The sequence below is a fragment of the Clinocottus analis genome, unplaced genomic scaffold (assembly GCF_023055335.1).
Source record: "Clinocottus analis isolate CAN_PGR_092001 unplaced genomic scaffold, fCliAna1.0.p SCAF_7, whole genome shotgun sequence".
NCBI lineage: Eukaryota > Metazoa > Chordata > Actinopteri > Perciformes > Cottidae > Clinocottus > Clinocottus analis.
This window is the reverse complement of record NW_027176229.1, coordinates 13,717,448-13,741,545: the sequence shown is the minus strand read 5'-3', so window position 1 is coordinate 13,741,545 and position 24,098 is coordinate 13,717,448. Positions and strand designations below refer to the sequence as shown.

Genomic DNA, 24,098 nt, shown 5'->3' with positions numbered 1-24,098 from the left:
AGTGCATCAAAGACGGTAACATCTACAGATATACCTAATTTCCTCCGATTAACTATCAAACAGGTACAAATAAAACACATAGGCAACATGCTGAAAGTATAAAATAGCTCAGTTGTTTGCTGCTAAACCAGCTCTGTAATTACCTGACGGGTGTTTTAATTGTCGCATGTTCTAATCTTAATATTACTCAATGCTTTAGCAGCCTTCCAAGTGAGATTGATTGGATAAATCAGTCGGAATTATGGGAAAACAGGAGGCCTGCCAATCAGCGATGTGCGAATGAGTTTGTGTGTGTGGCTGGGGATGTGCCAGCACATGAGTGCATGTACATGTTTGTTCGGAAGTGTGCATATCAATGTGTGTGTGAGAAAGTATATAGGGCTGACAGCTGGGCTTGTTCAAAAGGCTTACTGAGCATTCTGCCTATTTGGGAAGCAACAAGCGCACAGTCTATCTGAACAGGGATCTAAAACCTGTGTCAACAGCATAGTACAACTGGTGTAAACAGCCACTGAGTAAACATACTATCATTCACATACCAATGGAGAAGCAGCTCTAATTTATTTTAGTGTAATACGCTTCAGTATAAGAGTCCCAACCAAGAAATGGATGACAAAAAGACAATTGTATTTGTTGCAGAGCAAACAGAAAGAGCTAATAAAGACTAACGCTCCAATTCAGAGAGACCATTGTTTGTGTTTTCATGGTTTCTTGTGTGTTTCCAGTGGTAGTGCTATATGTGCGTGTGTTTGTGCGTGCAGGTATACTGTGTTTGCGCTTGCCGTTTGGGCAATATTTGTGTATCGGATGTCAATGTGTGTACACGAGTATGATGCTGCACTGTATGTGTGTGTGTGTGTGTGTGTGTGTGTGTGTGTAGACATGTGTGTCAGTTCATCAGCTTGTCGCCGTCACAGCCCTTCACTAAGTCCCAGATTAACAGTGACAGGCAGAGATCCCTCTAATTATCTCTTGCTGGACCACATGCAAATGGCAGAGTCAAGCATAGAGCAGTGATTGGCTGCGGCAGCCTGGGCGCTGCCGACGAGCTAATGAGCCTGGCAACAAGATACAACCTTGTGATGTACCACCAAAACAAAACCTCACCGTCACGCACGTTCGTTCACACAGGAGCGCACAGACATAGACATCATGTTTTATGCATTTAGCTGCATGATGCCCTTTTTGTAAGTGGCTTATACTGAATGAGTCTTGAACATGATATTTAGCAAAAAGAAAACTTAGCTGCTTTTTTCCAAGTCGATGATCTCTTTAGCTACTTTTCTGCATTGGTGCATCAGCACACACACGTATGTCAATAGACATTAACATTACCAATTGTCTTTGTTATGTTAAATTACTATTACTCAGTCAATCCATAGCACCAACACATTGAGTTGTACAGCATAATCCTTGAATACACTTATCATGAAAGCGAGAAGCCTAACTCAGCGACAGGGTCTGAATAAAGACGACACATGGAATAGAATGGTAAGAAAATGATGGACTGGAACAGACGGTCACAGTCTGGATGTTGACAATGGACTGCTGTAGTCAGCTAAAACCTCAACTCAGAAAATCAGCAGGAAACATGGCAACAATGTCAAACAGTCCATCGTGTCTTGAACTGAGTCCCAGTCCATTTTAACTCGTTGACAAAACTGGTTCCAGGGGCATTTTGCTGACAGAGCTTACAAACACAAAAACCCAGTGGACATATAGACTCCAAAGCGAAAGTTTCACCAAAGTTCCCAAAGTCAGTTATGGTACCAAAATACCTGATGGTAACAAATGTAGCTCATAGCATCTCAGAGAACACTGTGCTGTGGCAATACTATGTTTTAATGTTTGATATCACATTTTTAGAAAATAGTAGATATTAATACTACTAGGCTCACAATGACAGACCGTCACTCAATGTAATGTGGCAAGGCTCAATTAGTATTTTCATGAGACATTTTGAGTAGGTTGCACAAAAGATGATAGACTCTAACCAAGCTGTCATCATTTTTTGCTTCCGATTTTCACAATGAAAAACAAAAACAAAAGTGTTAAATAGGCCATGAAGTTGAATCATGGCTCTCTTCATACAATATTTTTACAAACCTGTTTTAAATAGCTGCGCATAAAGTCCATGTAGCAAAAAAGTATCTTCCCGGATCTGCTTTGTGAGGATCCAACTGGTGTCATCCCCAACATTCTGGCATACAACAACAGAAAATTCCCTCCTCCACCAGCAATTACACATACTGAAGACAAAGCGTTGCTTTCCATTGACGTGTGGAGCACTGTCCTTATATCAGTACCATTAAAGTACCCCAGTGTATTTAGGAAGCCTTGTGACTTGCCATTTTTAATCAGGAACGGGTGGCTTTGTTTTGTCCCTGTTCCATCCAACATTTCTCTCCATCCTTGGAGGGCTTTGCAGTAGATTAAGTGGCATTTTAATTTAGCTGTGGTGTACAGAGTCTCTCCAACTATTTATTCATCCAAAGTTGGAAGTTGGAACAATCAGTTATCTTGTGAAATATCTGAAATCACAATATCTGTGAAAAAGAGGTCAGGTAAAACTGCAGAAAGTTCACAATACACAAGGGATAACCAGATAATCCTGTTGAAAAGCTTGCCTTGTGGCATAAGCACTATGCATAGACAATCCTGTCAGTGAATATAGAGATATTATTGTAGCTATTGTTAAAAATTGTAACCAATTCAAACCCTTTGGGAGTGGAGATTGCAGCAGTGTAATGGTTTGAATGTGATTTGTGATATAATAACCAGAAATAGATGGGAAAACTCATTTGCACATGGCTGCATATCCATGAAAGAGACATGTACATTCCACTGCTGAATGTGACCCTGAATGCTCTGTTCAGAGGAAATGACAGACTAAAGTGATACTTTGTCAATGCATATATAGCGCTGGACAAAGTGAACACATATTCCTCAACTGCAAAATCATGGCCCCTCTATCAACTTTCGTACTGTAGGATAATGGATTAGGATCCATTTAGGTTACAAGAGAATCTGGATAGCTGTGGTAAGACGAAAACAAATACATGTTTCACCTGTATTGCACCTGATAGTCGAGGGAAAAAAGCACTGTGCAGTAATGACGGATGTCTTGTGTCTCTAGAATGGTTTGACCATGACCACTCTCTGAGAAGATAGATTTACCTCGACCCTCCAGATCGTTTTTAGAGAGACAAGACAAATATTGCAGATGTATCAAATCTAGGCGTCACACTGGAGGTGAGAGGAGGTAAAGCTAGACCGAGAGATAAATACAACATAGGGGAGGGGGAGGGGGAGAGAGAGAGAGAAAGAGAGGGAGAGAGAGAGAGAAAGAGAGAGAGAGAGAGAGAGAGAGAGAGAGAGAGAGAGGTGGGGGAGTAAAAGTGCGGCTGGCCGGCCTGCCTGGCTGACAGTTGACTCTGTTGGATGTGACTTTCACAGTCTGCTGGCGGTTTGTGTGGAAGCCATCACATCTGTGACTGGCCGTTTGATTAATGAGCCTCTCAGCTTGTCTGTGCAGTTTGAGGAGGGGCCACGGCCTTATCCCAGGCATCACTGATTTATTCGCCTTTGGAGCAAACCTCAAAATATCACACACACTGAAATATAAAAGCGAACATTCACACACATGCAGGCAGACACATGTACGCCCTCCATGATATGCATACAGTATACAAGTTGGTGCAGTGCAGATGCGTACGCACACAGACAGGCTTGTAAAGAGACTTGTGTGCGCTGCCACCTGCTTACGGCTAATGAAAACCTCAATGTGTCAGTGCTGTCCAGGGCTAGCGAAGACAAAACACACCATGTATAACCAAGCAGACAAAAGATGTATTCTGTCTCCACCAACACAAACTCCCATCCCTGGCTGTCAATCAGCAGAGGGGACACATACAAGGGGATCGACGAGAGAAGAAAGAAGCCCTTCCTCAATGACACATCACACTCTCCTGATTTTCAAAAGTGACAAGTCTTTTGAATTTTTGGCCTCGCAAGACGGAGAGCCTGATGATGGCTTGAGAGCGCTTCTTCTTGTTTCTTTGGCAGCGGCAGCCATGAAATGTCACTCTGGCTAACCTTGAAGCTCTCTTTCTCCTGTGTTTTTTAATGCTTCCAAGACTAGGGCAACCAACTGCTCAAAAGGGTACGGTAACATCGCCCTTTAAGTCTGATAAATGATTCCAGAAATACTTCCAGGTACATAAATGTGCATTAGCATGTGTATACCCTCTAACAGACGCGTTCATGTACTCAAGCACACAACCACACACAAATCCCCACCAACCACAAGCACGCACCCCCCTCATTCCCTGAAGCGTAAAGTAAGACCATTAATCCAGACACACTGAGATCCAGCTTCTCCCCAGGTTGATCAGCGTCCGTTGAGGAAGACGAACATTCTGACATATTTGTTTTTATTTTATTCCCTGAGAAAAAGGCCCGCCATATGGCAGAGCCCAGGAACAGATGGCTATTGCCCACTTCCTGAAAGCACAAGCGTCTATCGCTGCAATTTAAGGAGCCGCTCAAGCAAGAGAATGCCACAGACTGGCATTTTTTCACAAACTGCTATTGTTATGGACCTGAGGGGTAACAGCAACAATGAGACAATGCCGAGGAAATGCTTTAGTGTTCAGTAGTTACAGTGTAGCTTACCATATTAAGCTACAAAAGCTATGGGTCAATGCTGCTAGCACTCTCTTACTGTCAATGTGTGGCATAAAATCGTGAGAACGAGTGCTCTCTCTGAACATTAGCGGTACAAATAGCATGAAACATGCTATCTAACTTTATCTTTACTGTTGACCAAAAATGCATGGTTTCCTGGTCAATGTATGAAGTAAGTTGTCCCATGCTGGTTCTAGGAAACGGTACCTGGAGCAGTGGACCAGCATTGTATATGTAAGCATGAATGTCCTTGGATGATATTAGGTCCTTATGATAGAGTGGGGGAGCCGCCCTGTGACACATCAAGCTTCATCTCTCATACTTGGCTACCTGTTATCAACCAGGTCAGGGGACCTTCTCTGACATACAGACACAAGAAAAGTGTCCCGAAAAGTCACCTTGGCAGATGACAGTTAAAATGTGACTTTCCTCTGTGGCAATGGTCCATGTCTCTTTTAGAGATTTGCTTTATTGTCTTAGATGAAAAAGAAAAATGACAAAAAAAGAGTGTGGTTTATGAAGACCTTGCAACACAAAAAAATAAAGAGAAGGGTCCATTGCTTCCATTAATTCTAACATACAGTACATTGGGGTTGTGTTGCTTTTCACTTTTCCACACAAAAACATGCTGTGAAAGACTCAAGAAAAAAGGATTTTAAAGATATTACTTGAGTCACTTAGCACTTTGATGCCATGCTTATACCATACAACGGCTCATAATTTGAAGTCAAAGGGTGAGGAAATGTGGACACATTTCAATCTGTAGATCATGACAATTAGCACAAAAACCTTGGTGAGTAATGTGTTCAAGGTGAAATGTCAAGCGCATATTTAACCTGGATATGTAATGTCATTTATTCTGGCTTTTCAATAAAGAACCTTGCTTTAAAGCTGCTATAAACTCATAATAAAGGAACTGAGTGAATATACATCACGATGGTTGATCCCATTAAGATCTGCCATTGACCTTGCTTACTGTAAAATGTGGTATTTCTGCTGTATTCGTCTCTTTCATGAGCCAACTGTACACATCTATCATAGGCCCCCAACCTGTTTCCCAAGGGACCCCGTTTATTGTATTGAGTAGAAGGATGACTTCTGACGAAGTGGCATATTTAATGGATATTTCATATCTTATTTAATGTCTATCAATAAAAATACAAAACAACTGATAAGCTGTCCAATTTACCCAAGTAGTGAATGCAAAAACGGAGCTTTGTATAAAATGAGCAATTTGGATGAACTCTTAAGCAGATTATTTTTAGATAAGTTTTCCTGTTAATACTAGAAACATTTTATACAATTTTATGTTTGCATTTTTTTTTTTTTTTTTTTTTACAATCACACGTTTCATGCTTATTTTTGGACAATTGACACGTGGCCATTGTTATTAGCTCAGTCGGTTTTACCTGCACACTTTTCAATTGCAGGACGGAGTTTAGCAAAGAGGTAAGGTTTTAGCAACCCCTAGTGGGGGTCTTGACCCCTAGGCTGGGAACCAATGACTAAGTGATATAGAAAGATGGTGTTGATATGGTTAAAATGGGGTTTGGAAAACAACCATATCAGATGCAAGGGAATAAAATCCAAAGCAACAATGATAATTGAAAGACATTTTAGGGAAATTTGAATGAAATTAACGACTGTATGGATGCAATTATAGATTCTGTAAAACTATAGATCAGATCCATATCCTGACTTTATGTCAACCCAGTGATCTTCCCTGTCAGTCAGTCCATTATCTATACATCACAAGACCTGTCATCAAAAACCACCAACAGGCTAGTCAGCCTCATAAATCCGCCTAAACTATCTCACTAATGTACGTAAACAAGCTTGTTCACCAGTTAGTCAGCCATTTAGCCAGCAAATAAGCAGGCTAAAAAAGTTAGCCCACTTACAAGTCATCCATGTTTCCATTCAAACTTCCAGCCTGCCAGGAAGCCAGGTCAGCCAGTCAGCCAGTCAACCCTGGGGGTCCTTCGATGGTATTAATCAGTCTGGTTTCTGCTGAAAAGCTCAATCTGCAGATGATGGATGATCCGTCGTGCTGAGGGAACCGAAGTGACAGGTGACAAAGAAGGACACACACACCTGTATAAATCCACTCTCCCTCCTGTCTGGCTACACTGTCAAGGTAGCAGGGTGAAAGTGTATGTATGTGTGTGTGTGTTTATATGTGTGCAGGCGCAAGTGTCTCAGCATGTGTCCTGCTCTGCTAATGAAGTCATCTGAACAGTGATTTAACAGCCCTGGTGTAAAAGCCTACCGCCCTTAACTCATAGCCTTGCTCCATTAGAATGTGATATAAACCCTGGGCACAATAACTGTCCTGCCACTGTAACAATATATGGGGGGCCATTGGGCCACACTGCTAACTCACAGTCAAGGGAGTGAAAAATATATTGGCTGTGTACAGGGAAGGGAAGTCATTCAAGGAGAATAAAACTCATAAGACAAAAAATACAGAACATCACAAGGTCACATTGTCGGGTGTTTTTATACAGTATAGGACCACGTCATTACTATTAACATTGTCAAGAGTGTAAGATTATATCTTCTGGTTTGTCCAGCAACTGGGGGGAGTAAAAGAGTAATTGTTGTGAAGCCTCTGCGAAAACAGCCAAGGGCACTTCAGTCTGCGATTATCCTTATCTCCACTAACAAATGGATCATAAGATCCAACATCAGTGTGCTTATCCCATGAATGGTCTTCCATAGCTTGAGAGATATTTTTGAGTCGCAGATGGATCTGAGGAAAACTTTGACAGCTTACACGTCGCCAGCCGTGAAACTAACTTCCTGCTCGTTGCGAGCGTCTCAGGCAGAACCAAAGCCTTTCTCCAAATCCTCCATGAAATCTGCTCCTCTGGTCCAACAAAGAGAGGCTAATGAGGCAAATGGCAGAATCTCAGACACTTTGATACTGTGAGATTAGGGTGAATTATATAACCTTTACCCCCTCCCAATCTCACCCGTCATATTTTATATTTTTTTGGTGCCTCAATATTAACTCTCTCTCTCTCTCTCTCTCTCTCTCTCTCTCTCTTTCTCTCTCTCTCTCTCTCTCTCTCTCTCTCTCTCTCTCTCTCTCTCTCTCTCTCTCTCTCTCTCTCTCTCTCTCCGTGTCGCTCACAATCTCATACTGCATCCAATCTCATCTTTTTTTTCTCCCTCCTTCCTATCTGACTTCAAATTCACAACATTCAGTTTCTATTCATGTGTGCCCCAACACTAATTTAGCTCAGTCATGCAATGACAGTATCTGTTTTAACATGCAACAAAGCAGCATACATAGGGAGGAAGAATGGAGTGTGGGTGCATGCGGGAAGACGAGGTAGAGGCATGAAGACAACAAAGCTTGTCACAGCAGAGCAAAGAGCCGCGTACTTCACCCCTATTAGACCTGTGTCCTTGGCCAATGCAGAGCTTGCCCTTTGTTAGAAAGGTGTGTGTGTGTTACAATGGTGGTGATTTAGAATGAATTGGTCGTATAGGCGTGGAGACAAGGTGCAGTAGCCCCATGGCTCCCTGATAGCTGGCAGCGTGACAGCTGTGAATGGAGAACAGGGAACAGCCTGAAGTATTGCCATCTAATATGTGTCACATACCTGCATAAATATTTATGCCCATTGCAGAGCAGAACAGGAGAGATGGGAGAGAAGGGGTGGGGGTGGGGGGTGGAACAGGAGTGGTGGACTTGGATTGGAAAACTCTTCAATCAGATGACACTAAGATCTGAGCTAGCCACTCTTTTTAGCCACTATCTTTAACAACCTTTCTGGTCGCTTCAAGGCCTAAAAAAGTACAAACAGCAGGCATGCCTCAATTAGCAAAATCGGCAACACATTGTGTCCATACAGACAGTCAGTCACACATGCATTAGCAAAGACAGGATCCCGTGATTCAACACACACAGGATATCATAGCAGTCCAATATCCTTTTTCCAAAGAGTTCTTTCCACAGCTCAGCCTCCATTGTGGAAGCCACAGGAGCCCTTGGCCTTTGAACAAAGTGGAAGTTTGAACCTCTGATGAAGAGCAGCTGGGCTATATGATCCCCAATGACTGGAGCTTATGCTAAAGTTTAGTCAAATAGGGAATTTGGGGGTGGAGGGATACTTGCCTCCGGAGTCCCGAGTGAATAGTTCATTTTGTACAGGTATAGACGCTACTGATGCAGCACATGTCTCTTTGGAGCAGGATTTTTGTTTCAGAAAGAGACTGCTCAACAACCAAAACAAAGATAATGAAAACACAAATACTCACTCACACTTAGTGAACGTGTGTGTGTGTGTGTGTGTGTGTGTGTGTGTGTGTGTGTGTGTGTGTGTAACAAGTGAAAATAATGTTTTACCTGTTGGCCAGCAGAGTTTTGAAGGTGACCTGACTCATGCCCTGATATGCTGGCAGCAGCCTCGGCCAGTCCCATGCCCAATCGACCGCTGCACTCTGTTGATGTATGAGGATAGGGTATTGTTAGTTATTAATCAGGGTTAATACCATCAGTGCATTACCGCTCCAGCTGGGACCCACTAACAAAGGAGGAAGGGGGTCCCCAGCACAGGCTACCGACACCAGGCGATCAATCATGTCCGCACAAGAAGGTTTTTATTCCAATAAGACAGCAATTAATTTATAAATCCATTTGGGGGGATGTAGCCATCATTTATAGAAAGATAAATCAATTTTGGGAGGGAGTCGTTACTCTTGTGACTGCTTGTTTTTTTTTCTTCTTTCCGTCTTCAATGGCACCCTGCCAGACCCCCCCTTCCCTTCCTTAACCCCCCCCCCCTCCACACACACACACCTTCTCTCTCTCTCTCTCTCTCTCTCTCTCTCTCTCTTGTAAACACATACACATGTACTCACACACACACAAACACACTTGGCACTTGCACCATATTGGGAAAGCAAATAAAAATCAGATTGCTTTGATTGCCAAAATGTCACTCTTAACTCCAGGCTGAGTTTTATTGACAAAAGGAGGAGAACTCCACTTGTTCCCTCCATCCATCCTTCCCCCCTCTGCTCCTTCCTCACAGGTGATTGATGGATGTAACTTTTTCCCCCCTCCACCTGCCATTTTATTTGACAAACAACACAGGCACCTGAAGCGGAGAAGGCATTTTAATCATTCCCTTAATAGGGTGTTTCTATGCAAAGCTATGCAGCCTCCTGCGATAAGCCCAAAACAGGCCAAGTCTTAGGATTAAAACGTGTCTGTTCTTGGAAACAATAGCAGAATCACAACTACATTTCGAGAGATGTGATGTGTGTAAAAATTCTTTTAATCTGTTTTAAAAAGTGAAAACACAAACACACAAGACTGTCTTGAGGAAGTACTAGCTTTTATTGATTATTTTGTGTGATATCAGCAGTATTTCCCTTGATAGTAGGAGTGAAATGAGGCGGAAAGCTGACAATTCTCACATTGAACTAAAACTACCTGTAGCCTGACTTATTCCCTTTATGGAGAAGAAATCTAACAATTAACTGAAAAATCACGGCGGCACTCCTGGGGATACATTTGGGGTAAGAGGGTATACGGTTCAAAGCCCCAAAGAAGTGCACTTTAAGACTGCACTCTCCTTTAACATTACTCTTTCTTTTATGAAAAAGAAATCTTCTTTTCTTCCTGTCAGCCTAACTCCTGCCTGGAAAAAGCAGCGACCTATGGAGAATAGGAAAGCCGAGCCCCAGAAAGACCTGACAACTTCAAAGTTTGCCACAGTATCCAGTTCGCTAGAGACTGAAACAGCACCTAACCTTCAACATTAAGCTTCTGGCCTCAGGAGGAAGTTAAAAAAACACCGCCTTGCACATTACAAGTACACCCACACAGTACAACGTCTAAATACATGAATCCACAATTTGCTACCAAAATAAACTGTGGCGATGACCTAAACATGCTTGACAAACCTGATCCAGCTTCTTCTTGCCAATGTGGTCAAATTGGTGGAGAGGATTGAAACTGTAACTCTTCGCATGACTCTCACAGCCAAGGTCAACATAGATCGAGTCAGGAGGATTATTGGGCGAGTTTGTGCTTTCACGTAGTTTAAACATCAGTAGTTCCTGTGTCCAAGACGGAGGTGGAAAGAAAGGACAAAAACACAAGGAAGACAGAAAAGAAAGGTTGAAAAAGACATCTTATGACTGACAGACAAGATATTCAATAAGGCTTCAATAATAAAGGCTGAATAACTAAGACCAACAGGGAGAGGCCAAAAAGTGCAATGGAGGATACTCAAGGCCATTCAACATATGGCATACTGACATTATTGCATTATGATAATGCACTTTTGAAAGTTTGTATTCTTTGGACACAACAATGTTTTATACCTCTGTATATGTCCTTATTAATCAGCCTTACAAAAGTATTATCAACCAGAGCTTTTTAGAAACAGAGTAATGGAAACACAGAGCATCTATATATATATATATATATATATATATATATATATATATATATATATATATATATATATATATATATATATATATATATATAAATATATATATATATATATATATATATAGATGATGTGTGTGGATGTAGGGACAGAGGTTTTCAGGACACCAGAACACTTTCTACTTTTGTTTCTGTAACCTTTGCTGTGATTGCTTGGTACAGGTGTCTTGCAAGATGTACAGTATAAAGTAATGAGTGTATGTGTGTGAGTACATGGGCATCCCGGTGTGAATTCACTATATTCCCATCCGTCAGCTTGACATGGCCTCTGAACCTCCTATCCCTCCACCTCACCGCCAGCCCAGTCTGTCCCTGACCTTTGTGTTCCTGCCTCGACCTTGTGGAGATGCTCGAGCTGCCAGGAGAGTAAGTCAGAGCATACTTGGGAATCCCATTCACATTCTATTGAATTGTTACGTAGAGTTATAGCTGTTCACAGATGCCATCAACAGCCATATAATGTATATGGTGCTTATGTTTGTGTTAATCTTTGGCGTGGTAATAGACTACGGAGGGCCACGTCTGTAATAATCACATTAGAACTAACGACGTCTAGCGACGTCCTTTATTACAATAAACATGGGTGGTAATTTATCCCACAATTAGATCTTTCTGCTATAAACACCAAATCCACAGCTGAAAATGGTCCCAAACAAGACACTTTTATTAATATTGAAAATAAAATTACAGTGTCCAGCTGCTTTACAAAGTAATTTGATCTTAGCTAAAAAAAAAAATATATCATTCGTCTATAAACTTAAAAAAAGTCCTCAGTAGGAACCTTTGTGCCTAAATGTTAAAGACGTTGTGGGGAAACTGGGAGACAACATCAAAAATACAGAACATTGCTAGCTTACCATTGAAAGAGCAACTAGTTAAAACTTGAGTGTACATGACAAAAACGTGAGTGTACATGACACTTGTTATGGCCTTTTTTACTTATTTCCAGGAAACCATTCTCACTTTAAAAAACTTTTGTACTTGAAAACATCACTAAACTCTATGTAAATGTACTCCAATAAACGTGGGCACTTTTGAGAAAACTTCTACTTTTCATTCTGTTAAACTTTTTTCTCTCTGAAGTAGATTGAGAAAGGAAAACCACTGCTCTTTCTCCCTCAGATCTCCTCCAAAGAGTTCTGTACTGAACGTGGTAACTCCATGTGGTTCCCTCTACTCTACATGTGGTGAGCGTATAACACAGGAAATCACTGTAGGTTTGTACCCTTGAGGTCACCTGAACAACAGAAGATCAGAACAAGCAGACTGCACACAAGCAGCAGCCCTCTTCCCTCTGTCTCCCCCTCCTGAACAGCCTGCGGCCTCAGGCCAGCAGCCACCTAATTGCTGGGGAGAGGGAGTGCTTCCCTACCTCATTGCCTTGGATGATGTGATAGATCTGCCTCAGGTAGTCGCTGCCACCTGCTTTGTGGCAGACCTCCAGCAGCATCAGGCCTATTTTCTGCTCAGTCAGTTCAGCCGCAGCGACTCCGCTTTCCTTTCCTCGCTCAAACACGCTGTGAGAGAAACAGAGAAGGGAAAAGGAGGCGATGGGAGAGTGGAGCGAAGAAAAAAGTAGAGGAAACAGGAAGACGGAGGGTGTCAGCTTATATCTCCGTACCACCTCTGGCTGAGGAAGTATTCTCTAGTTTAGAGAAGAATTTAGGGTAAAATTTGAAATGTGCCATACACAAGAAAATTAACTAAAATACGACTTCAGAATTAATTTTCTTTTTTTTTTTTTTTTTTTACTTTTTAGAGAAATAATTCACTCCAGAGGGCAAATTCAGTTGCAATTCTAGGCAAGGAAAGAATGATATCTCTGTTCACTCCACTAAACACTCTGAAAACCAGTCAAGGCTCACGCAAGTGAGAAATACAGTCAAATTATAGAGGGTTAGATAACTAAATAATATTTTTCACGGTTTTCATTACCATTCATGAGATACATAGGGGAATTTTTTTACTGAAGGATGTTGGTGCACTAAAAGCGATTGGTGTGTGTATTCTTCGGCGCATATGTGTGTGTGTGTAATTGTGTGTCAAGGTCCTCATGCATGTACGGTCCCCAACCCTGGCAGACGGCCGCATCGTTTTTCTGCCCTTCCTCTATGGATGGATATCACACTACCGTCCATCAAACCTCTCCTTCACATACACTTCCTGTCATTGTTCCCTCTCTCTCTCTCTCCTCCTTTGTAATTATAAGGTGGCAGAAACGGTGTCGCCTGTCAGCCAGCCATTGGCTGCTTGACATTGAGAGTGGCAAAGGAAGAGGAGTCCCCTCTCGTCCATGTACATTGCCTCATTCTTTTGCCTGGCGGGCCGGCGTTGGTGTTGTCGGCGTTGGTGGCTGTGCATCCGTGTCAGCACCTGCGCTGTATCCTTTCCTGTCCATCACTGTGCAGGTGAAGCAGATGATTGGATTCAGTCAGCGGAGTGATTAATGAGGGCCCCTCCGGATTTGGGACAGCCTATCAATCATGTCATTAGGGCCAATGTGCCCTGAAAGAGGCAGACCTCCGCCAAGGAATAACTGCATTCATCTTCATCTGTGTATGCATCCCGTCAGCCCAGCCAGGGTCACCATGATGGAGAACAATAATCTTCTCCTCTACAAATTACTTTGCAAAGACAAGGTGGGTGGCGTGGGGAGGGGGTTGTGGTTGGGAAAGGAAGAAGGGAAAGTGGGATGAGGGAACGGAGGTGGGAGGGCTCAAAAGGGGGCAAATGTTCTTTTTTTGGGAGGTTTACTCCGTGTGTGTGTGTATGCGTATGTGTGTGCGTGTGTGCGTGTGTGTGTGTACATGGGTGGGATGCCAGTGAGTTGAGTGCCAGTTGTTTTTGGAGTTATTACTCTCTCTCTCTCTCTCTCTCTCTCTCTCTCTCTCTCTCTCTCTCTCTCTCTCTCTCTCTCTCTGTCTCTCTCTGTCTGTCTTCTCTCTCTCTCTCTCTCTCTCTCTCTCTCTCTCTCTCTCTCTCTCTCTCTCTGACAGTGTATTCTGATTGTTTACAAGCCAGGCGTCACTTCCCTGTGAAGGTTAGTTTAATGAATAGTAATGATCCCACTGAATGCCTCCGACAGGTGATACATAATCACTCTTCTTTCACTTTTCCTCTCAACCCCCTCCTCACCCCCACCTCGTCCTTTCTTCCTGTTACTAGAGCAGACTGCATTTCCGAGAACTGGCCATGAGCTACTTACTGTTTTTATTTATTTCATTATACTTTTTTTTTTAATTGTGCATGTTGTGATGCGGTGCTGAATCACTTTTTTAAGAGGATAGATACAAAGTTTGTTATGATGAAGTGAGCAACCTGAGGCCCAATTTCTGGGAACAAGCTACAAAACGACGAGCCAAAGGTCACAGATCAGCCCAAAGTGAAAGCTGTTTTCCCATCACTCCAGGCTGCAGTCCACTCAGTCAGACGACATGTCCATCATTTACCACCACAAACACTGAGATTCATTGATCTTACTCATAAAGCTTTTCAATGAAAAATGATCTCAATGATACGATACATCAGAATTTGAATGCTCAATTAAAAAAAATCTAAGCTGCATTCTTTTTCACTGGTTTATTCAGTATCTATATTGAATGTCAAGTAGCTGACTACGCCATCAGTCAGTTTGATCAGTTTGAACCACCTCCTTCATCAGAGTATCAGCCCTCAACCTCCATCTTATTATTGATAAATCACTAAAAAGATGGGAAATTAATTTAATAAAAAGCTGTGTTATGATCAAAATGATCTGAATTAAATTATACTTCATTTTTTGTTGAAGGTGCACATGAATAATCAATAACAATTGGGACTAATGATGGATAACTCATATATATTTAGCACTTTCCTGTACGCATAAAAACATTAATGTAAACTACATCAATACCACTCTGACCTTGACCTCTTGCTCCATTCCTGCAGTTGACCTCTCACCTGTCTGAGCAGAGCTTTCGGGCCCTCTGCAGCTGCATGTTTGTCCACTTGGGTCTTTTTTCTTCCAGAGCCTGCAGCACTTTTTGCACTGTAGGTTTGGGAACCCCCTGTCAGACAAACAGCAGACTATTTATTGGCACACATCAAATCAACCATGAATATGATGAAAACAAATTTCCTACTTATGAAAATAGGTAGTTTTGTTGCATTAACTTAAGGCCTTACCTTCTGTTGAATGCCTATGGTAGCCTGTAGGCACTCAGCCAGTAGGTACAGGGGTTCCTTTACCCCACGGTCCAGTGCCAGACCACTGATCTGTTCTAGTGTGTCTGAGTCCTCCAGGCCCTGGATCAGACAGCCTAACAGGGCCCAGAGTAACAGGCCCATTAAGCGCAGCTGCCGGGCATGCTGGGAGAGGTGCTTCTCTGCCACTTGGAAGAGGAAGCGGATGGGGAGAGGCACGGACGCTACGGCCAAGGGCAGGTTGGTGAAAATGAAGGACAATGCTTGAATGATTACGGATATGACAGCTGGAAAGAGAAAGAAATGTTAGTTTTGGGAAACAACCCTGCAATGTCTTCAACCTCTCTTGAAAATGGGACACGCATACTCTTAGTGGCAGTCTCCTTTCCCCGTGCTTCCAGTGGTGTGAAGTTCCATTCCTTGGGTATTTTAGCCATGACGCTCTCTGGTACATTCGGCTTGAACGAGGCTCCACTGGGCTCCTCTGTGGTCTGCCAATCCATCACCATGGAGACCAGGTGTACCAAGAGGCTGTTGGTTGACTTGGTGACTATCGTCCGCACACAGCTGATCACCACTGGTACAGTCTGCGTTGTGTCTGACAAAAAAGGCAAATGGAAGCATCAAGTGAAGAAGGGGGGCTGAAACAGAATCCCATTAAAGATTTAAGACCTTACTAATTGTATGTACGTATCATTGGTTTTTAGACTGAATTTGAAAAAAAAAAAAATGAAAGGCTGTCACAATCGTCATCGTGTCCGATTAAGAAATTATAGAGTAATACATTCTTGCTAAGACTTGGCCGAGCGACATTACAGAAAACATGCTAGTCCTCAACCAATCAGAAAAAAAAGTTGTTTACATGTTTACAGCTGTGCGTGGAAGAGGACACTGTGCTCCTATTGGTCAAGCCCAAGGTCTGTGAGGGAAAATGGTGTGAAAGTTTAAAAAAATATCCTAACATGCAAGTCTTTTGTGAGGGGTCCCAGGTGCAATGTCGTTTTTCGTCCACTGTGACATGATACACATTACATAACATAATAAATTGCTGCGACAACGCACGTTTCCGATCTGAGCCGGCGTCGGGGTAAAATCAGGCTGATATTGTGTTGTCTATTTGAAGGACCAAAGCCAGTGAAGTAGAAGAAACCCAGATGACACACATTATATTGACTTATTTAGAGTTACAACATAGCTGTGTCCTACAATGGTACGAGTCTGACAGACCGACGAGTTACTTTAGACAATGAATAGTAATAAACTGCAGAAACTTATGTCCAGTTGAATTTAATAACCAGACATGTTGTCTGCCGCACAAAAAAACTCTTTCAAATTATTTTTAAAGTAGTCATGCAATACAAAGACGTCTCTCAGTACATAATGAAAAATAAGGCCTCATACTAACATTTAATACTATTCTATTATTATAGAGTTTTATCACGATACTAGGTCTTAAATCATAAAAGGTTTGAACTTGTAAACTTGTCAAAGACTAGCAGACATGCCATATTATTGACATAAAACTGAAGGGTAGATAAAATTTTATGAACGCAACCAAATTAGAGTGGGTTACGTAATAGTCCTCCTAGTCGTAGCACACTCAGTCTGCGTCACAAAAATACAAAATGTTTTAAAACAATAAGAAAATACAGAAACATACTGTAAATAGCTTCCACAGTCACAGAGTGCAAAGGTATTCTGTTGAAATATCGACACAATAATGGAGTAATGCCAACCTGAATTCAGATGTTCTCGATCAAACCCAGGTGGTCTGACAAGAGAACTCTTAATACCTTCTGCAGGTGCACTATGTCTTTCGTCGCTTTGCCCTTTCATATACCGCTCATATTGATAGCAGAGCAGCTACAGCGTGAAGTTGTATGGCACCCATAAACTTCCTACAGCTTCAGCTGTAAAACCAAAGGCTACGACAGAGAGATATAGTGCTCTAAAGGTTTTGGAAGTGCACTGAAATCTCCAGGGACGTTTAATAAATGTGTGACCTCAGACCCAAAGAAAAAGAGGAGAGTGGAACAGAAAATGATATAGCTTTTCGAAGGAGATGCGCTCGGTGGCAGGTGAGACCTAGACCTATTTTTCAAAGTCACTTGGTTCTCAGACTTTATCCCGCCCGCTACCGTATTGACTGGTATATTGATTCAAAACAACCTGTTACTGTGTGATGAAACATCGGTGTAAGTGGAGGAATAGCGAAACTCTCAACGTAATCCTTGAAAGTTAACTCAGTGAACAGTTTAAATAGAAATAGCACTGGGGGTATCCTGTAACCAAAGTTATAATACAAAGATTTGGCAGAGTCCAATAATTAACCTAATTAGCCTGTGAGGATAAACGATGATTGGATGACTTTCAGAATATCTGTCTCCCCCCACCCTGCTCTGTCTCCATCCAAATACTCTTCTCCAATCACCCTAATTTATGCTAGAATAATTACCACTCACCAAGGATATCAAACTCACCACCAAAAAGGGCTCCATACTCGACAGGGGTTCTTATTAAGCTCTGTATCAAAGCTTGTACCAGAGAGAGGCGGAAAGAAAGAGTTGGGAAGTAATTGCTGTCTTTGTGACAGTATATTAAAGGCATGCTTTTAGCTCGAATGCATGCAATGTCAACATTGACCTGTCTTCTATTTAATTATACACTTTTTTTTATATGTATTTCATATTATCTATGGGCAGCTTTACTTCTGTATTTAGAAACATACCTAATACATTTTGAGAAAACTTAAAAATCAGTTTTTCAATCAATAAAAAGTGAGAATGATCCTGAATTGGTATTGTATCATCACCAGTGAAAAAATAATAATAAACTAACCTATAGATCAAATAGCAGTAAACTAATGAGCTATGCAAATACTTAACACTTTAACATGACATTAAAGTTGCCCGACAGAAGTAAAAACACATTTTGGTCACAACAAATAATTATTTCAAAATGCAAAAACAGTATTTCATTCGATATCAAAAATGTAGGGTAGCACAGAGCTGTGATGTACAAAAGCACTACAGCTTCTATGGATAGGCATAGTGCATAGTCTGTAAGGACTTCTGAACCACAACATTATGCAGCAGATGGTTGCTACTTTACCTGCCAGTGTGTAGAGATGTTCCCATATGTGTGACCTTTCCAAGTATGGTTGGAGGATCTGAGTCAAGGCCTTGGGAACATTATTCAGGTAACTGAAGATGTTGAACAATGCGACTTTTAAGTCATCTCCTGCCTTGCAGCTCTCTGCAGACATCTCTAAGCAGCTCTCATGGCAAAACTCTGAGAAAAAAAGAGTGTCTGAGTCAGTGAGACATTTCCACGCACAATACAAATAAATGTGGAGGCAATCAAAATGTCCAAAAATGTATGAACTCTTGATATTCATGAACACTTGTCACACATACTTAATCAACAGGCTACACAAAGAGATGACGAGGCTTACTCATACACATATGGTCTCAGTTAGGGTGTATGTAGGTGAGTGTAAAATCTGAATGTTTTTTAAATTACGAATGAGAAAAAAATCACCTTATGGAGGTAGGTAGTAAAAAACCCTATCCTATGAAGCAGCATCTTGATTTCTTTGCACAAAAACACATTGGAAAATGTCAAGACTGCCCAACCTGACACATGTTAACAGAAAGGGTGAACAAAAGGCATTGTGAAATAGAAGGGGAAGAAAAACCCTCCATCTGTGTTATATGGAGAAGAAAAAAAAAACAGACCAAAAAAAAAACCGAGAAAGGAACAGATTTCAAAGACGCCGCAGCACATGGAGACAGGAAGTGAAAAGGAAGAGGTTTTGACAGGGTGTCCTTGTGGGGGTTGCTGTCTGAGCACAGGGCTGAGGATGGAGGTATGTGCTTGTGTAAACCATATGGATGTCTATGTATGTGTTTTGTGTGCTTACAAGTGTGTGTCTGTTAAGTTGACAGGGGTTGCTGAGGAACGGCCCGTTGCTCCAGAGGTGGCAGACATCCAGCAGTCTGTCAGTCTGCTGTGTGGGAGATGACGGCTATTTAAATAGGAGAGCGTATGCAAGCAGCAGTCAACGAGGGGGCGCTGTGATGGAGGGCCGCGCGGCTTCCTTCTGACAAATGCTGGACTATTTTAAAATACCAGGGCTAAATTAGCTAAACTAGCATTACACGGACAGTAACAACGTCCACTTTGATAAGAGGCAGGTAGGAAGCCACCACTCAAGGTCCAGATGATACTCATGTCCTGTATCTCTCCGTCGCTCTCCAAGTGTCAATCTACGTCTCTCATTTTCTTTCATAATAACACATCTAACACAAACACTCAAAAGTTATCAACCAATTAGAAAACATAATGTCCATTAGAATAATGATCGTATTATGGGGCAGCAGAGGATTTCAGAAAAACTGATGACAGTGTGCTGACACATCTCTTTCCACAATAATTCCAATGGGTTTGTGTTTCTACGTTGATTTCTCCATAACTTTTTCTATATGTCCTAGCTGTCCCTCGCTCTATCCAACCTTGATACATAGCCAATACATACACCTGTTTATCTTCCGGACAACCAGTCAACTAGTCACAAGGGCACTGTCTGCAAACCTGTGTAATTGGAAGCAGACATGCTGACGATAATAAAAAGTCTTTGTGTGGGTTTGTGTGTGTTTGTGTGCGTGTGTGTGTGTGTTCTGATTGAGGGAGAGTTGTGCATGATTATTGTAGTCTATTGTATTGTAAGTGTGGAAGAGGTGTTATCTGTCTGCAATAGTTACATTTTCAAATTGTCAGACAATGGGTTGGTCATTTAGCTTGCTAGCTAGCTTTCAAGCTAATTACTTTGATTTTATAAAGCAGGTTTACTGTATATTTTAAAATGGGCCAGTGCAACAATGCAATTGAAAAAGTGCTGTTAATGAAATAAAGTTATCATGTAAGAAATAATGTCCTAATGTTTCAACAGCAGCAAGAAACACTCCGCTATATAAATGTATGTGGAAATGCAGTGGCTTGTGGGAGTGCGTTCAGGCAAGCTGTTCCTTCTGTCTGTCTGCTTCCTGGTTAATTAGCCCGTCACCGTGATAACGTGCGAGAGTCAGCGCTTCTAGCGTTGATTTACGGCAACGTGCGGGGAGAAGCATTGCAGAGCTTCTAAGCCAGACTCAGACCGAGCGGGAGAACGAGACAGTGAGAGTTGTTATTAATGAGGTCGCTATAATGTGAATTAATGTGCGAGTGCACAACAGTCTTTAAAGGTTAGACTGTTGCCGGTGCGGAGGGGAGAAGAACGAAAGGAAAATCTTTAAAGGTCAGCATGTGTGCTCCGCCTGGGCCTGTTTTGTGTTTATTACTGCTCTCTATTGATTTAGTGATGATGGTGACCAAGGTGAAAATGATGATGATGGCAAAGATGCTGATGATAACTTCATAAAATGGATAGAGCTCATGTAAGGTCTGTATAACTCGCTTAGGATCTTATACCATAATTAAGACATTGGTAAACATCATCCCACACATGGCCCCTGCGGGATCAACTCTGTGGATCCAGTAATATACAAAATGGAAATATTAAAGAATTAATGAAAGTGGATGAAAGAATGACAGCTCAGCACTTACAAACACACACACGCACACACACTCACACACACACACACACACACACACACACACACACACACACACCCACACACACACACACACACACACACACACTGTTCCCATTATCCATTAACACATACCAATCCCTGTACACATAACTAACTGACTTACGAGAGTTTTCCAAGAGAATTCTGGGCAGGTGACAGTCATTGTAAAGCAGCATTTGCAGAAGCAACCTGGGATTGCATCCGGGGTCAGAGTTCAGCAGCCTCAGCTGACATGCAGAGGCTGCCTGGCCCATCAGGCCGTCTCTGAGAGTGGAAAGAAGGAAAACAAAGAAAACAAAGTTGACAGTTCTGCAGTGTCAGGTGAGTACAGATAGCAGTCCATTTAGCAAGAGACTGCAAAGGAAGGGAAAAGCTTCACAAGTGAAAGACACTGATATCACAGCTGTCTTGGATGACAATCTGGGATGAAATAGTGTTTATGTTACAATGGTAACTTCCCTCAGTGTCACTCACTCCTGATATGAGCTAAGTCTGCAAATGCCTTAACTCTCGATTACTTATAGTGTGCACCGGGAAGGAATTAGCTCTAATCTCGGCCAGCTAAAGCCAAATTAACATTTGGGAGACAGCCAAATACATGAATATACAGCAGTACCCCCCTCCTACATCTTTTGTATAACCAAGAGGCTGCAGCCAGCTGTGGGTAATGAGCCGTATCGTTAGTGTGTGTGTGTGTGTGTGTGTGTGTGTGTGTGTGTGTGTGTGTGTGCACCCTTCAGAGCCTAAGCTTGTGGTTATGTATGTGTGCAAGTGTGAGGGCATGCTGAAATGTGTGTGCCTGCATATTACTTTATACATCTCAATAAAATCTAATGGAAGGAATGGACAGAGTTTGTCTGAAGAGCAAGGCGGTAGGAGGGAAGCAGGGGTGTCTGCCCAGAAATTAACCATTCCATTTGAGCCAGAAAGCCAGAGCAGGGTGTGCCCTGCTGCTTGACTGAGGAAAACTACACCTCAATCTGAAACTGCAATTTATGATGTCACTAGGACCGCAAATCCAGAAGAAATCCTCTTTTAACTGCTCTGATAAATCTTTCTGGCTGCAGCGCAGGGTCAGCTTACAGAACCAAGACACACAGATACACATTCAAAGGCAAGAAGAAAGATGCATGTGGGAAAATTCAGAATCATACTTAAGGCCAGAAAACAGAACTTCAGATACTTTTTTTAAAGCCTGTAATGATGGATGATTTATTTATGTGCATTGTGGTTTTATTATTGTTTTATTTAATAACCATAACAATGGGCTTTATTTTAATGGGCTGTGGAGAGATCTGGCCACAGAGCCCAAAGCCTGGATGAGGACTTGTGGAACTGGCCCTGGGCCACTGGCAGGCCCCCTGTCCCTTTGCATGCAGGCAGGAGGTGAGAGCAAAGAAATAAAGAGGTCATAAAAATAAACTAATTTCAGCTCTCCAATACATAGAAGCATGAGAGTTTGATTTGTGCTCCATCAGCACACATGACATCACCTCTGGCAGTGAAGGAAATGTGAGGGTGAAGGATGGTGGAGTCAGGGTGGAGGAGGGGGGGGGGGGTTGATTGACTGCACCTTGGAGGTTAAACAGTAACTGGACACACATGTACACATGTATGCATGCATGTACACATTCACGCACATAACAGTGTACTCTGCTCTGTTGACGCCTCATGTGTAAAGCCCTCAGCAACCATCAACATAAACAAAATCAGTGTCAGCAGCTACAGAAGTTTATTTATTATTTTTTCTTTCTCAGCTTGCATCTGTGTTATATTACCAAAGCAAGTCTTGCTTGAAGCCCTGAGCTAAGTGTGGTAATATATCCACACATACAGTATGCGACTTTAACTCACACACAAACACATATGGTTCTTTGTGCAGTGGGTGGAGGTGTGCGTGTCGGCTTAGCATACCAGAGTGTGTGTGTGTGTGTGTGTGTGAACTTGCTAATGTATGGAAGATATGATGGGTGTATTTTACATACCGTACGGCCTGCTCTGAGAAGACGTCGGGGTTGATAGCATTCAGCCAGTGGACAACATAGCTGTCAGGCGGATGAGGCGTGGATTCTTTCTCAGGATTATTCATAAATGTCCTGCAAGAATTGAGATCACACATAAAAATTCAACAATGGATCTTTAAGTTATTTATTGTTTGGTGGTCACAATTCTTCAGGTAATGATATCATAAACCAAACACATCCTCCTGTGTGCATAGTATTCTTTTATTTTTACTTTATTTAAAATAGTTGCCAGCCACGTCATAATGTGGGGCCAAATCAATAGTCAATCAGGACATAAGATTTCAGAGTCAAGGGTTATGACCATGTCACTACCTCTTTTCACTCGCTTTATATGAAAAGTAAGCCATTTTGGTCTGTGTCGGTAATATTTTAAGGTTGGATAACCAAAATATACTGTGCATACCAACCTATACAGCAAAGGTAGAGGAGCAGTGGCAATGACCAGGACTGTCAGGAGTTGATCACACAGGCTGTGGATTTGGTATAGCCAGTCTGATCTGCCCGCTATTATGGCAATTGCTGTAGAAGGATTGGAGTGCACCAAGGCCTCTGGACTTTTACACACACTCCACATCAGCTGCTCCACATATAGCAACAAAGCTGTAATGTCACACCTTAAACATAGAGTAAAAAAAACATAAACAGTGAATGTATAGATACAGAAAAGATGACATGTGTGGGAATATGTGAGAATAACACACAAACAATACAGAAAGGCACTGAAAGCCAAATCTGTGTCTTTAAAGGCTGCAAACACCAATACATCATGAACTAACAGTCAGATAGCAGAATCTCCTGGGGATTTTACTGTTGAAAGTATACTATGGGCTTTGGATTTCACAATAAAATTCATTGCTTTTACATTTATACGCCCCTAAATCTGTTTCCTCAATTGGTCACGGAGAGCTGCTCATCTTCTCTCATCGCCTTATGCTCGCTCTTCCCATGGCCAAAAATCGTTATTTGACCCACCCAGATATGGGCCGATACAGGTGAGGTGAGGTATAAGAGTACCCATGTGAGTACTGCACAAACTGGAAACTTTGAGAGGCTTTGAAAAGCCATATGTTTCGACTAGCCTTACACTTTACAAATGTC

At 42.0% G+C, this 24,098-nt stretch overlaps 1 protein-coding gene across 7 annotated transcripts in view; it reads right to left on the bottom strand.

The window, feature by feature from the left end:
- The window catches only part of kiaa0825 (KIAA0825 ortholog), a 120,669-nt gene that overhangs the window by 49,677 nt on the left and 46,894 nt on the right, over positions 1-24,098 (bottom strand). For 4 of the 7 annotated variants that reach the window (XM_068605334.1, XM_068605336.1, XM_068605335.1 and 1 more), the window contains exons 13-22: positions 23,408-23,614; positions 22,962-23,072; positions 21,101-21,240; positions 18,455-18,634; positions 15,711-15,941; positions 15,326-15,630; positions 15,101-15,207; positions 12,534-12,678; positions 10,609-10,764; positions 9,044-9,138 (exon numbers count right to left, since the gene is read on the bottom strand). In XM_068605334.1, the coding sequence (XP_068461435.1) occupies positions 9,044-9,138; positions 10,609-10,764; positions 12,534-12,678; positions 15,101-15,207; positions 15,326-15,630; positions 15,711-15,941; positions 18,455-18,634; positions 21,101-21,240; positions 22,962-23,072; positions 23,408-23,614 (1,677 nt within the window). Of the gene's footprint in view, positions 1-7,321; positions 7,556-8,138; positions 8,240-9,043; positions 9,139-10,608; positions 10,765-12,533; positions 12,679-13,241; positions 13,562-15,100; positions 15,208-15,325; positions 15,631-15,710; positions 15,942-18,454; positions 18,635-21,100; positions 21,241-22,961; positions 23,073-23,407; positions 23,615-24,098 lie in introns of those variants that run through there. The other 3 variants (XM_068605339.1, XM_068605338.1, XM_068605340.1) reach the window with 3 other exon arrangements.